Consider the following 14,462-nt stretch of genomic DNA (forward strand, 5'->3'; position numbering starts at 1 on the left):
TCGAACCAGCGCCCATATGGGATCCCGGTGCATTCAAAGCAAGGACTTCAGCTGCTAGGCCATGGCGCCGGGCCACATCCCTTTCCTTTAAAAGCCAGACAATATTACTATTGCCTTCTCCTACTCTCAGAATGAAAAAAGTGCAAAGAAAATAAAGAAAATAAGTGTGATTACTTGGAGCAGTGGTATCCAGATTAGAATATGTGAACACACATCACGTACAACATATTCTCCAAGCAGAATAGTTATGCAAAAAATGTGAATAAAAATCAATATAATGTAACAGAATTGCGTATACGTTCCTTACAGATTTTAGTGATGAGAATTTGAAATACCTTAGTATTACATGGGAACAGAAGTTGCTATTACGATATACATAAGAACAGCCTTTACCCTTAAATTTTTTGTGTCTTTCTCCTTATTTTTTAAGTATCTAAAGAATACTACTAGGTCACAGATCTCTGCAAAGAATTCCCTCAGTAGCCATTATAACAGTGGAAACACGAAATAAAATGGTGCTGAAGCATTTACAGACTAAGTGTATATAAATTCCCTCATTACTGGAATTAAGCTTCCTTACTCACAAAGCCCCTGTGCTACGTTCTTAGCTAAGGGAGCTCTCCAAGACAGGCTACATCAGTTCCCAAGGTGCTGCAGTCAGCTGCCTCCTCCTTCCTGCTTCCCAGCAGCATCAGCCCTGTCCATCAGTCTGTAATCCTACTTCCCCAGGGCTATGTATTGGATGTACTGCTATTTGAGAATGTTAAAAATCTCACTTTCAAAGTTCTCAAATCGGGGCCAGTTCTAATTCATAATTCTAATTTGCAGGAGGCAGAAAAGGAGTAGCGTATTCTGCAAACACTAGTCTCATGTATCCAATGCCTATTCACACCACTATCTATCCATATCTATCCACCTGACAACTTACATGCCTGTCTACTACTGAACACTTACTTCTTGCTGACACTCCCCATGCCAGCCCTGCTTCCTCTGCCAGTCTACCTTTCTCAGTAACTGGTCCCACTTCTCATGCAATGATTCAACCACAGGACCATCAAGCTGTCCTGTCTATTTCACCACAAGTCTACACTGTCATTATCTCTTTCATGGTCCACAGGAAACAACTCCTGGCTACTCTACAGCACCAAACCAAGGAGAAATTTCACTGCTCTTGTTTCCTATTGCATCCTCATAGCCTAACAGTGTCTGGCAAATACTACAGTCTCAGTATATACCTGTTACCTGAGTTAATGAGGCAAACAACGCACGGCTCCACAGATGAGTAATAGGTACACAGAGGTACTACTACATGTCCATTGTCAGGTACTTTGGCAGAAACACAAAAGTTACGAATACCTGAAATTGGGATGTGATGTTATCATGGGAATAGATCCATCTACTATTCCTCTCTCACTAACAGTGAGGACACCTCCAGGCTCAAGCAACGCATTCAAATGATCCAGCACTGATGGGCTGCACAGACAGAATTCAAAAGATGAACACGCTGGCACATCGCTTTGATACTACAGTCTCTCACACAGGCACCCACATACTTTTTTTTTTTAAAGATTTTATTCATTTGTATTGGAAAGCTGGATATACAGAGAGGAGGAGAGACAGAGAGGAAGATCTTCCGTCTGATGATTCACTCCCCAAGTGAGCCGCAACGGCTGGTGCTGTGCCGATCCAAAGCCGGGAACCAGTAACCTCTTCCGGGACTCCCACTTGGGTGCAGGGTGCCAAGGCTTTGGACTGACCTCGACTGCTTTCCCAGGCCACAAGCAGGGAGCTGGATGGGAAGCGGAGCTGCCGGGATTAGAACTGGTGCCCATATGGGATCCCGGTGCCTTCAAGGCGAGGACTTTAGCCACTAGGCCACGCTGCCGGGCCCCACCCACCTACTTCTGACCCTCTTCTTTCTCTCAATAAGGACCATTTGCCCCATTAAGAATTGTGATCTCTTGCAAGAGATGTCCACACTAGTCTCCTCACTCCTCAAAGCACACTGCCAACCTAATGCATTTCACATTGTAAGTACAGGAAATATTTGCTGATATAAGTGAAACAAAGCCAAATGATAGGAAATTCACTCAGTTACAGTCCTTTCCTTCCTCAATCCTCGCCCCCAACTTCTAATGTTATTAAGTCTTTTACAAAGTAGCTAGAGTGTCCGGCGCATGGTCTAGCAGTTAAAGTCCTTGAACGCGCCCAGGATCCCATATGGGTGCTGATTCTAAACCTGACAGCCCTGCTTCCCATCCAGCTCCCTGCTTGTGGCCTGGGAAAGCAGCTGAGGACGGCCCAAAGCCTTGGGACCCTGCACCTGTGTGGGACACCTTGAAGATGCTCTGGACTCCTGGCACTGGATCAGCTCAGCTCCAGCCATTCCAGGTGCTTAGGGAGTGAATCAGCAGACAGAAGATCTTCTTCTCTGTCTCTCCTCTTCTCTTTGTATCTGACTTTCCAGTAAAAATAAATAAATCTTTAAAAAAAAGTGGTGAACTTTAAAAGAAAAGAAAAAGAATATAGCTAGACTTCTAAGTCAAATACTCCAGATAAAAAAAAAGTTCCAGGACCTTCATGGTAGCCTAGCGGCTAAAGTCCCTAGCTTGCACGCACTGGGATCCCATATAGGATTTTACGTTACACAGAATCAAAAGTGACCTACCCAACAAAATGTCATCATCACTGAGGCACATTTAGCAAATGTCTGCTCAGACAGGAATGACTGGATTTGAGTCCCATCTCTGCTTCCAAAGCAACAGGTGATGGCTCACAGGTGTTGGCTCACAGAGCTGGGTCCCTGCCAGGCACCTCAGAGACCTGAATTAAGATCCAGGTTCCTGTTTTCTGCCTGGCCCACACCTGGCTACTGTAGCCATAAGGGAAATGAATCCCAGATGATAAAGCTCTCTCTTTGCCTTTTAAATAAAATAAAGACAAATAGAAATGAAAAGACACAGGAAAAAAAGGATGGTGCTTCGACCTGGGTTTCTACTTTGACAAGATATTGATAACCACAAATTTCAAACAGGCCCATTTGCAATGAAGCGTAAGATTCTCACTTGCAGAAGTTAACGTTGTCCAGCAGCAGCCAGTCTCCAGACTTCAGGGCCTGCACCAACATGCTGTCTACCCATTCAAAAGTGCCCTGGCTACAGCCACTGGCTGACTGCATAAGCTTCACCCCAAAACTTCGGGAGTCTTCCACAAGCCTGGCAAACTCTGAAATATCACAGACAAAATAAACATCCATAGCACTTATTAAAAATCAATACAATTTAAAAAACTTTGATTGAAAGAACTGCAGTTCAATTTTGTGAGGTACAACACAGAATAAATATGAGGATCTTAGGGGAAAGGGGGGAGGTTCCTGTTTAATCACAGATTAACAAAAATGTTTTGGACAAAAACATACTTCTTACTTTCTAAATTGATGGCTAAAAGCTCCTGGATTAATGCTAGGGTGAAACAATGAAGATATTTCTGTTACAATTTAAGAAACTGTAACAGAAGCACAAAGACATCTCCCACCTGTTGTTGGATTTCTTCTATCACATGAAAAACGTACTCAGGGTCTGGTGTTGTAGCACAGCTAGTCAAGAAACCACCCACAACAGCAATATCATATACAGGCACCTATTTGAGTCCATTTCCAATCAAGCTGTCTGGTTACCCGCATAAATTACAGAAGCTCGTCCAAGTGGACAGGTCCCTGTACCCACATGGGAGACCCCAACGAAGCTTCTGGCCGCTGGTTTCAGCTCAGCCCAACCCCCAGCTGCTGAGATCATTTCCAAGGAGTGAACCAGCAGAAGGAAGTTTTCTCCTCTCAATTCATCCCTACCTTTCTCGAATAAATAAATATTTTATTTTTAAAGATCTATTTTTTTTAACTCAAAAGACACAGTTATGAAGAAACTGGGTGGCAGAGAGATGTTTCATCTGTTATTTGACTCCCCAATGGCCTCAACAGCCTGACTTGGACTGGGCCAAAGCTGGGAACCAAGAGCTTCTTCTGGGTCTCCCACATGGGGGCACATGCCCAAGCTCTGCTGCTTTCCCAGGCCATTAGCATGGGGTTAGATCGGAAACAGAGCAGCTCATATGGGATGTCAGCACCACAGGCAGAAGAATGGCTTGCTATGACATTATCCCAGCACCAAATAAATCTTAAAAAATAAAATAAAAAAGGAATGCACTCTGCTGGCACAGTGTAGTTAGTGCATTAAAGTAGGTTTCCTTTACACTGGCTACATCATGCAACTGTCATTAACAACTGGGATTTGTCAAATACTTTGTAATTGATGGTGCATACAGCCTTTGGCTAGAGATTTTTCATTGAGTCCTTTGTGTTAGAACTGTTGTATGACCCTTTCCACATCACAAGTAAAATCCACTGGGCAATTGTTTCTGGCTATGAGGGACTACAAGATGTACACTTAACTTGTACCTGTTAATCACAAAAAGTGATACATACTTCAAATATACACACCTGCCTTGGAGTAAGAGTTGATCTTATTGTTAAGCCGCTGCATGAGCAGTAACACTGCTTCCAGCTTATTGACAGTCTCCATTGTGATGCCTTTGCCATCATCTTCAAAACACTGAGGCTTGTATGTCAGGAGGAAGTGACTCCAGGCTCGCAGCACGACCTCAGCATCATCAGTACTGATCAGGAAGCTGTCCCGCAGCAGTGCCCTCACTGTGTCTTCCACCTTCTCCAGCAGCTGCTTCCAAGGTCGCCTAAGATCAACCTACAATTTGGGGAGCACATAATTTAGCTATTGGACACAGAAGACCCTCTATTGATCATGGGGTGGTGCTTTTTTGCCTAAAAAAGGTAAAGACAGAATGTTACCTGCTCAAATCCACCCAGAAGCTCCGTGGTGTAGACTGCACTGTTCATAGCCATGATCTGTAGTGGGTGACCAGTCAGGTGTGCAAGAAGCTGGACCAGGCAGGTCTTGCCCACCGAGGCTGGCCCCACAAGGATGACCATCCAGCTCATCTGTACACACTTCATGATCGGCTCCAATGACTGGAATGACTGATGCAGGAGTGACAGGGGTCTGCGTGATGGGTGAGGGACATAGGTGCCCCGGGAAAGAACTGAGCAGCCCAGCTGAAAAAACAAAAGCAGTGAGAACTCATGAACATACTTGAGAATGGCAGGCAGAATAAGCAACAGAAAATTTTCAGTTAAGTAGAGGGTTACACTACTCTCCTCACCTGGACATCATAGGGAGTGATATGAAACAGTCTGGTCCCCAGGTATGGAGTAGAATTTGAACCAAATACATCCCTGAATACACCAATGACCTAAAGAAAAATGATAAAATTGAAGACAAAAAAAATTACTCCACAAATTCCATTTTAAATAAAGCTTACTTATTTAAAAGGTTTTCATATACATACATACACACACACACACACACACACACACACAAACACACACACAAGCAAGCAAAATCTTCCATCTGCTGGTTCCCTCCCAAATGGCTAAAACAGCCAGGTCTTAAGCCAAGACAATGCCGGGAACCAGGAATTCCAACCTGGTCGCTCACCTGAGTGGCAGAGGCCCAAGCACGTGAGCCAGTATCCGCTGCCTTCCCACATTATTAATAGAGCTTGCTGGAAAGAGGAGCAGCCAAGTTCATACCAACTATTCATCCTGCTCTATCACAACATCAGCCCCACACCACCAAACCATTCAAACCTTTCAGAAGCAAACAAGCAAAGTGATGAGACGCACTGTATCCTATTTTTATTTTTCTTTTCATTTTTTCCTTACGCTTTTAGAGATTCACTATTTAACAAAAATCATAATTCCTTTACCTCTTGCAGCCATCTATTATAAGGATAGACTGAATATGCCATTGCCATGGCATACCCAGCTAAGCTTCCACCTGCAGTGCCAGCATCCCATATAGGCACCAGTTCAGGTATCAGCTGCACTTCCAATCTAGTTCCCCGCTAATGGCTTGGGAAAATATCAAGGATAGCCAAAGTCCTCAGGCCCTTGCACCCGCAGGAGAGACCTGGAAGAAGCTCCTGGCTCTCAGGTTCAGACGAGTCCAGCTGTGCCCACTGCAGCTGTTTGTAAAATGAATCAAGATCTCTTTGTCTTTTTCACTCTCTCTGTAATTCTCTTTCTGATAAAATAAATCTTACGAAAAAAGAAGGCTACACGCATAAAATTCTGAGTTCAAGAAAAGAATAGCCACATAATACAAAACCATTTTGAGAATCCAAGGAAACACAAGACACCAGACACAAAGGGGCTGTGCTTTCATCTTTTAAGATACCAGCGGAGGAAGCCCGACGGAGGCCGACGGAGCCCGAGGGAGTCCGAGGGAACGGTGGCAGCGCGAGCTGGAGGTGGCCGGCCTGTGCTCGTCGGCCTCTGGCTCAACTGACCGCGGGCAGGCCCGCCGGAGACGGGCGGGCGGGAGGCTCGGAGCTTGTTTAATGAAAAGTGCCATACACTGAAAAACCAAACATGAGGGTAGCAGCTCCAGAAATGCCAAAAGGAGCAGGAATTCCACATCCGGATGCACACTTTGATAGGAGCACGTAAGCTGCACATGCTACAAAGACTCCTAGATATAAATGTGGAATTTCAAAAGCTTGCCCTGAGAAGCACTTTGCTTTTAAAATGGCGAGCGGAGCAGCCAACGTGGTGGGACCCAAAATCTGCCTAGAAGATAACATTTTAATGAGTGGCGTTAAGAATAATGTTGGAAGAGGAATCAATGTTGCCTTGGCAAATGGAAAAACAGGAGAAGTAATAGACACGAAGCATTTTGACATGTGGGGAGGAGATGTGGCATCATTTATTGAGTTTCTGAAGAGCATACAAGAAGGAATGATAGTACTGATGGGAACCTATGATGATGGAGCAACCAAACTCAACGATGAGGCACGGCGGCTCATTGCAGAGCTGGGCAGTTCTTCAATCACCAATCTGGGCTTCAGAGATAACTGGGTCTTCTGTGGTGGGAAGGGCATTAAGACAAAAAGCCCTTTCGAACAGCACATAAAGAACAACAAGGATACCAACAAATACGAGGGATGGCCTGAAGTTGTGGAGATGGAAGGATGCATCCCCCAGAAGCAGGACTGAAGAGGAAGCATGGAACCCAGAAAGCAGCCACTTTGGCCGCTGTTGGATGAGCTCGAAAGGAGAAACCATGTGTAAATATTTTACGAGCATGCCACAGTCTTGGTGTACGCATGAGCATTATGTCTTTTGCCATCAGGAGTATTTATTACTAACGTAAATGGATATCTTTGTAAATTGTCAAGCCCAGCAAGCGCGTCACTGGTTCCTAAGCGGATCTCCCTGCGAGAACAGTGTGCAGACTGCTCTGGAGGTAATGCGCTGTAACTCTGAAAACAGACGGACAGAAAACCAGATTGTTGAAACTGTACTGACATGTATACCGGTTGCTGTGAACATCTGTCATGGGATAGTATCAGATCTTAGAGAAGAGACTTGGTTTTCTTTTCTATAAATCATATGTGTTTATGTATATTAGTGTGTATGCAGATCCTTTATGATGACCGTATCTTTTCAATTTAAATTTGGCTCATTGTGTAATGTTACTTTACAGTCCAGCTCTCCTGATGTAACTTTTCGCTTATTGTTTTCCTTCCTTCCCAAGAAATAAGGGGAGTAACACATTTGATATGAAAACTTACATCAGAAACATGAAAAGCACAATGAAATTCTTTTTTAAATATATTCATTCAAAAGTAAATATATAAATGTAAACTGGCATTCAGAAGCATAACTTCTCAATATGAATAACTTGATTCTATGCAGAACCTCAAGAATTCATGGAAAGTGTAATTAAATATAAGGTTTAGCTAAATGTGAAGCAGAGGGTGAATACATGGGATCTTCAAAACGTTTGTGGAAAACTTATGAAAAAGTACATGGATTTCATTTTTTTGGCATCGAAATAAACGTACCTTTGATTGTAGTTTCCCCGTTTTTGAAGTACCCTGTTACGTAAGCTGGCAGCGCTGAGGCGGCATGGGGAGCCTGCGCCAAGGCCTGCCCAGCCTCTGGGGTGGCAGGGAGGACACGTGGGCCGGGACTTCTGCAGAGCCGTGCTGGCATGGGTTGTCATGATTCAGTTGTCAGCATTTACCAAATGGAGATCAGTTAGATTTGGGACATGGAAAGAGGCATTTTTTAGTAGCAAAATAATTTTGATTCGTAACTGGAAAGTTAATTCTCTATTGTGTAACTTCATAATAGCAGTTATTGCCCTAAGCTATAGTGGTATATTTAGAAAAGTTGTAATTACTGAATGGACTGATAGCATTTTAAAAATAATTTTATTGACCCAGAATGACCTTATGCCCAGTTCCACATAGAAATATAGGAGATCTAGCCTTTTTTGGTGATGTTTTTCTTTTTTAACTTTAGATGTTCACTAAATGAGTTAGTTTTTCTTTTGTTCTTTCATTGTCTCTCCAGTCTTTTTAGGGCATTAAATACCTGTTGTTTGTAAAGTCTCCTAAACTGGAACATGAACAAATTGACTGATCAAAATACCTTTAACAACATAAGGCAGTAGTTAAATTTTGAGCCTAACTTTTAGATGACTTGCGCTAAAACCTAAAAGCAGTATTTGTTATTTCACTGAAAACCAAGTTAGGAGCTTTTCATAGATTTTTTTTTTGGAGTGTTCATGAGATATCTTGTACTGTTCTTTCCTCAAAGTGAATGTGGGTCATGAGTAAATGCAATTATTTATGCATTTAAATAATTTTTGTATATTTTCCGGATTTTTGGTGCTATATTGCGAAGTCACATCCAACATGTATATTTTGACATTTAGAAAAATCTCCACATTTCTGTAAATTAAAAGAGTAGCTATTTTACAGTTCTTGGATTGTGAAATAAATGTGCTTTTTTAAAATAATGAAAGTAAATATTCATTTTGCATTGTCAAAAAAAAAAAAAAGATACCAGCTACAGGGCCCAGTGCAGTAGCCTAGTGGCAAAGTCCTAGCATTGCACATGCCAGGATCCCATGTGGGCACCAGTTGTATTCCAGCACCCCCACTTCCCATCCAGCTCCCTGCTTGTAGCATGGGAAAACAGTCAAGGATGGCCCAGAGCCTTAGGACCCTGCACCTGAGTGGGAGACCCAGAGAAGCTCCAGGCTGCTGGCTTTGGATTGGCTCAGCTCCAGCCATTACAACCACTTGGGGAGTGAAATCAGGGAATACAATATCTTCCTCCCCTCTGTTTCTCCTCCTCTATGTATATCTCACTTTCCAATAAAAATAAACCTTTAAAAAAAACAAAGATAACAGCTACTAAGAGGGTAAAAAGCCACTGAGTCTCCTGACTTCCCAGCACTTTCTTACCTCTGTGCCTGGCCAGATGATGAAGACCTAGTTGTTTATCACTATGGAGCCCTACTGTTTTAAAGAAGGTTTATGACTATGTAGATCTAGATAAATAGGCTAACTGCATCCTTCAAAGTAAACTACTTTATACTGTGAGAAAATAGATAGGGGAACATTTGGCATGGTATGCCCATTCTCTTCTTTAGGAAGAAGTCAACTTTAATATGGAAAGAAACCCAAAGATCAAGGGAGAAACTCACCTTTTCTTTGTCTTCCCGGGGTCTCATCCTCTTCCCATAGACCAAAAACACATGCTGGCCAGGATCGTAATAACCAGGGGACTGGTCGATGAGCATCAACTGACACCAGCGGAAAAGATCCCGGAGGTTGAACTCCCAGGGTCCTCCTTTTTGGCCCCATTTCTTCTCAACAGTCACTTCGTGATCAATCTGGAAAGAAAATATGGGAAAATAAGGCAAACATATCCTGCTGCCAGGTACCACAGTCAGTGTTCCCAATGTACTACAGGGTATGTAATCTGGGTCAGAGTCAACAGGCTTCACTCAGATTACTTTCTTTCACATAAGATTTCCAAATGCCAGAAGCCAGAAATACTCCATAAGCATTATTAATGAAATTTACAACACAGAAATTAATTCTTGTACCATTCAAATGAGAAGCTTGCCTTCCACAAGAAATTCATAGAATCCTAAGTGATTTATTCAAATTAAACTTTGATTTGGTAAAGCACCACCATGTTGAGGAAATAGTCATATACAGCTAGGGCAATAAAGAACAATTAAAACAAGTGGGTACCTACTTGGTTATTATAAACGACCATTTTCTTAACAATAGTTTTGTCAATGGCTGGAAACAAAGTACTGACAATAAATTCCATATCAATTACTGTAAGAGGATCCACAAAAACCTTTAAAATTAAAAAGCAAAAGAAATATAATCATTTTTCTTTGTAACATACTAAAAATGATATCCCTGTCTTATTACCTGAAAATTTTAACACTAAATAATAATGCTTAAGCAATACATATGATCTTTAGTTATAGACATTTCTCTTAGGATGAAGTAAGGTAAAATCTGGTTCTTGCACTGTTGTACAGTAAGTGAAGCCACTGCCTACAGCACCAGCACCTCATATGGGTGCCGATTCAGATCCCAGGTGCTCCCTGATAATTCACCTGGAAAGCAGCGGAAGTTGGCCTAAGTATTTGGGATCCAGAGCTAGACCCAGGCAAACATACTAGCTCTGACTTGGCTCAAGCTTAGCCATTGTGGCAACTTGGGGAGTGAACCAGTAGGCAGAAGATCTCTCTCTCTCTTGGTTTCTGGTTCTCTCTCTTTCTGTAACTCTGCCTTTCATATAGACAAATAAAGCCCGCATAAAATCAACAACTCTTAAAAATACATGGATTTCTTTTGAATTCTACTCAAGAAAAAAGACATGTGTAATTTTTTTTTACTTAGCTTTTTAAACTTTTCTAGGTGCAAAATACAATGGCTTCAAAACAATGGTAGGTATAAAAGTGTTAAAACTGAAAAATTCTGTGAACCTTTCAACTGAAAATGCTCATGATAAAATGGTCTTAAAAGATACCAGCCAATTTTTAAACTCCAAGGGATAAGGTACCTCATTTAGTCAAGTAGCAGAAACCAGTTGTTAAAATCAAATAAACATAAACATAGACACATCCTTCTACAAAGAAAAATTAAAGAATAAGATATCACATAATAATTGATGTGATACTGGAGTTTTACTCATCTTAGCCTTCTCACCTCACTGTTTACAAATTCAAATATATAACTTTTAAGGTGAAATTTTCCTAATGGTTTGAACAAATCACATGGTCTAGGAAAGGTCAAACACTATGCCCCATTCCCGAGGGTAGCCAACAGAACCCTGAATAGTACAGTGATGTTACAATCCTCTGGTAACTAACTAATCAAGTCCCTCAAGTGATTCAAGCCGACAGAAAAGTGATTAACAGAAATCAGTCAAATCAATGTACATCATATAGAGACAAGAAAAGGGAGCCATTAAGTTGGTCCTCTTTCATTGTCACAGTGAGGTCCCAGAAAGCCAGGTCACAGCCACCTCATGACTCCCTGCCTTTCCACCACCAGTTTCTATGACAACAGTGAATCTCACCTGAGTAAATCTGCTAAGGAAAGACCTGGGTAAGCCCTTCCTCCCACCTTCTTATCTAAAAGGATTCTGACATCCAAAAATCTTTGTCTTTTCATGCTGTACTTGAAGTCATCCCAATTCCGGTACGAAGATTTCTCCTCAGTGGTCAAAGCAAGCATTGAGTCCTTCCAATACAGACTGAGAAGCCAGGTTAAGCTATTTGGGGAACAAAGAACATACGTACCTTTCATTATCTGTTTTATACAACTATTAAAACAACAGGGGAATGATATCAGCAAAGTTAGCTTATCTTTAGCAGAAAGCTCAGTATTTAGCATCCCTCTTGTTTTGAACCATGCAGGCGATGCATAGTCTATTATTCATTAATTCAAATAGATGGTAAAAAGATTTTGGATGTAATAAATACTTGTGTATATCAATTATTCTTAAGTAATGTGAATAAGCATTGAATTAATTTTTAAACTTGCAATCTTCTCTAAAGTTATTGTGTCTATATGTACACCACTAATGACTAATGCTGTAAACAAGAATTTACCAAAAAACTTACCAACATACAAGCTTTTCATTTTCATGGTCTAACACTAATGCAAGGAATAGACAATGTTTGATAGTTATTTTATACGATTTCCCAGCTCAAAGACTGAGTTAAATCTCCAAGAGGGCTTTACTGACATAATACATTCACCAACAGTTCCATGAGCAAGAATAATCGCAAGGGGTTCTCATATTAGAAATGAGGAGAGCTGAATTTACAGCACAAGGCTGGGGAGGCACATACTCTGTTTAAGTAGTGGAGGAAAAATCCAATAAAGAAAATGTGAATCAATAAAATGCATATGGGGAAAAAAGTCAAGACCCTCAATGGTAATATTTACACAAGCACTACAATACATAAATTTTTCTGTTTTACCAGAAAATACACAGCACAGGTTAAGCCTCCACCTGCAGCGACAGCATACCATACAGGTGCTGTCTCCAATCTCAGCAACTTCACTCCTAACCCAACTCCCTACTAGTGTGCCTTAAAAAGCAGCAGAGCATGCTCCAAGTCCTTGGGCCCCGATCCACGGGGGAGACCTGTAAGATGCCGCTGGCTTCTCTGACAAGCTGTTGAAGTTACTTTAGGAGTGAATCAAAAGAAGAAAGATCAGTATCTTCTCCTCCCTAATTCTTTCAAATAAATAGGTAAACCTTCAAAAAAAAGTTCATTTTCAAATACAGAAGGTTCTGTGGGCCCCGGATGTATATCCACTGAACAGCAGAATAAACAGCAGCTTTCAGCATTAAAACCTGGTTCTTCCTTGGCCTAAAGAAGCTACAACGCAAATTACAGGCAAGAACCTGTTCCTTGATTGCTCCGCACGAATGACAACAAACAGCTCTGCACTCTGCCTCTGATGGAGGACCCAGAAAGTCCTGGATCTTGGACGGAGTCCAAGTTGCATCTGCAGAGATTCCATTGCTCTCACCATTTCAGCTCCACAACTCCTTCCAGTTTTGTCCAGAATTAACACTGCACGCTCCAACTGAACTGTTCTCATTCTGAAGCTGTTAAAGATTCAGAATTTACCACGCCTCACAGTGTGATCTTTCCTTCTAATATACAGATTACACAGATCATCTCCTGGTCACATTTGTACATGATTTTGTTTATCTTTCCCAGCTTCTCAAGTATACTAACACAGAACAAGCGGTTGATGCTATTGGAAAACACCTCTGAAATAACTATTAACACAGCAGATCTTCCAGAGAAGGAAGGCTAAACTAATTAAGGTAGAGTTTTTTTCTGCAGGAGAGTTTCTGAGTTAGACACGTAGAGGGGCTTCTCTTATTCTTAAAAGAAGCTGTAGAGGTTCTCTTAACAACAGAACCTCTCTTCACTAGCCATCAGCACGCTCACTTAGCAAGAGCTATGGAAAGCAGGACTGCTTCTCCAGCAAATGACCCTGTCCTGGAGAAGCCCTCACCTCATCCAACACCACCCAGTGCCCCTCCTTCAGAGCTGCCAGCAGGGGGCCGTCGCGCCAGGCAAATTCTCCTCCCTTGCCACCTTCAACAGGGAGATCTGCTCCAAACAGGTCTGTGATGTCCTTTGAAAGAGGGAAGAAAGGGAGAAAAGTCAGTATTATCAGCCTCAGAAAAATAACTGGAGTCCAGGATCCTAAAGCTGAAATGAGAAGCACTTGGGTTTTATACCCTACTCTTTCTCCTTATCTGTAACATTTACCCTGCCTTCTTCCTGGAGCCCACATGGTCCCCAAGCACCTTCTCACTGCAATGCTCATGAGTATCACTCAGTCTGAGTTGGTGCTCTAGGTTAAAAGTTCTCATTCTTGCCTGCTGAACATTAACTTGTGAACTTAAAAAAAAAAAAAGGAAAAGGAGAAAATCCAGAACATTAATAGCAATTCCTAGGTCCTGTTTCCTAGGCGCCATTACAAAAGATACACTGCATTTGTCAGCTCTGCCCTATATTTTCAAAGGTTTGTTTACAAGCCACTTTATTTCTACTATTTGGTTATTTTTCAAAATGAAAAACTTAACAGAATTATAGTAAATAGACAAGTAGGTAATTCTTTCTCATAAGATGATTACAATACGGCATCTAACTGAAAATACTACTGTAGGTGCCAGCTACTAACAAACCCAGAGCACAGTTAGCTGCAAGATTGAGGTTTACATCAATACATGAAATGTTTGACACTTCACAATTAATACCTATTACATAATAACTTTAGTGTAGGAAATTCTATAAATAGACAATGCCACCAATAACTACTCCCATCCACTACAAGATGATAAAGCTTACTGTCTGCTCCGATTTTGAACGAGAGTATGTCCTGAAGCCTTTGCTAATGCTGCCACCAAGCCTGTCCTGCCAACACCGGGTGAGCCTTCCAAAAGAATGGGTTTGTTCAGTTTGGTA

At 41.7% G+C, this 14,462-nt stretch overlaps 2 protein-coding genes across 2 annotated transcripts; one reads left to right on the plus strand and one right to left on the minus strand.

The window, feature by feature from the left end:
- Nucleotides 1-1,346: 1,346 nt before the first annotated feature.
- Nucleotides 1,347-10,296, minus strand: LOC131481476 (midasin-like). Its single transcript, XM_058670466.1, has 7 exons — nucleotides 10,193-10,296; nucleotides 9,633-9,821; nucleotides 5,233-5,322; nucleotides 4,862-5,125; nucleotides 4,496-4,757; nucleotides 3,066-3,225; nucleotides 1,347-1,473 (listed from the first exon to the last, which is right to left on the minus strand). The coding sequence occupies exons 1-7, from the start codon at nucleotides 10,268-10,270 to the stop codon at nucleotides 1,347-1,349; spliced, it is 1,170 nt and encodes a 389-aa protein (XP_058526449.1). The 5' UTR covers nucleotides 10,271-10,296.
- LOC131481457 (protein FAM3C-like) lies at nucleotides 5,532-7,838 on the plus strand. The gene is made up of 3 exons (XM_058670448.1): nucleotides 5,532-5,586; nucleotides 6,305-6,478; nucleotides 6,582-7,838. The coding sequence occupies exons 1-3, from the start codon at nucleotides 5,532-5,534 to the stop codon at nucleotides 7,124-7,126; spliced, it is 774 nt and encodes a 257-aa protein (XP_058526431.1). The 3' UTR covers nucleotides 7,127-7,838.
- Nucleotides 10,297-14,462: the final 4,166 nt, after the last annotated feature.

This window comes from Ochotona princeps, chromosome 11, assembly GCF_030435755.1.
Source record: "Ochotona princeps isolate mOchPri1 chromosome 11, mOchPri1.hap1, whole genome shotgun sequence".
NCBI classification, from domain to species: domain Eukaryota; kingdom Metazoa; phylum Chordata; class Mammalia; order Lagomorpha; family Ochotonidae; genus Ochotona; species Ochotona princeps.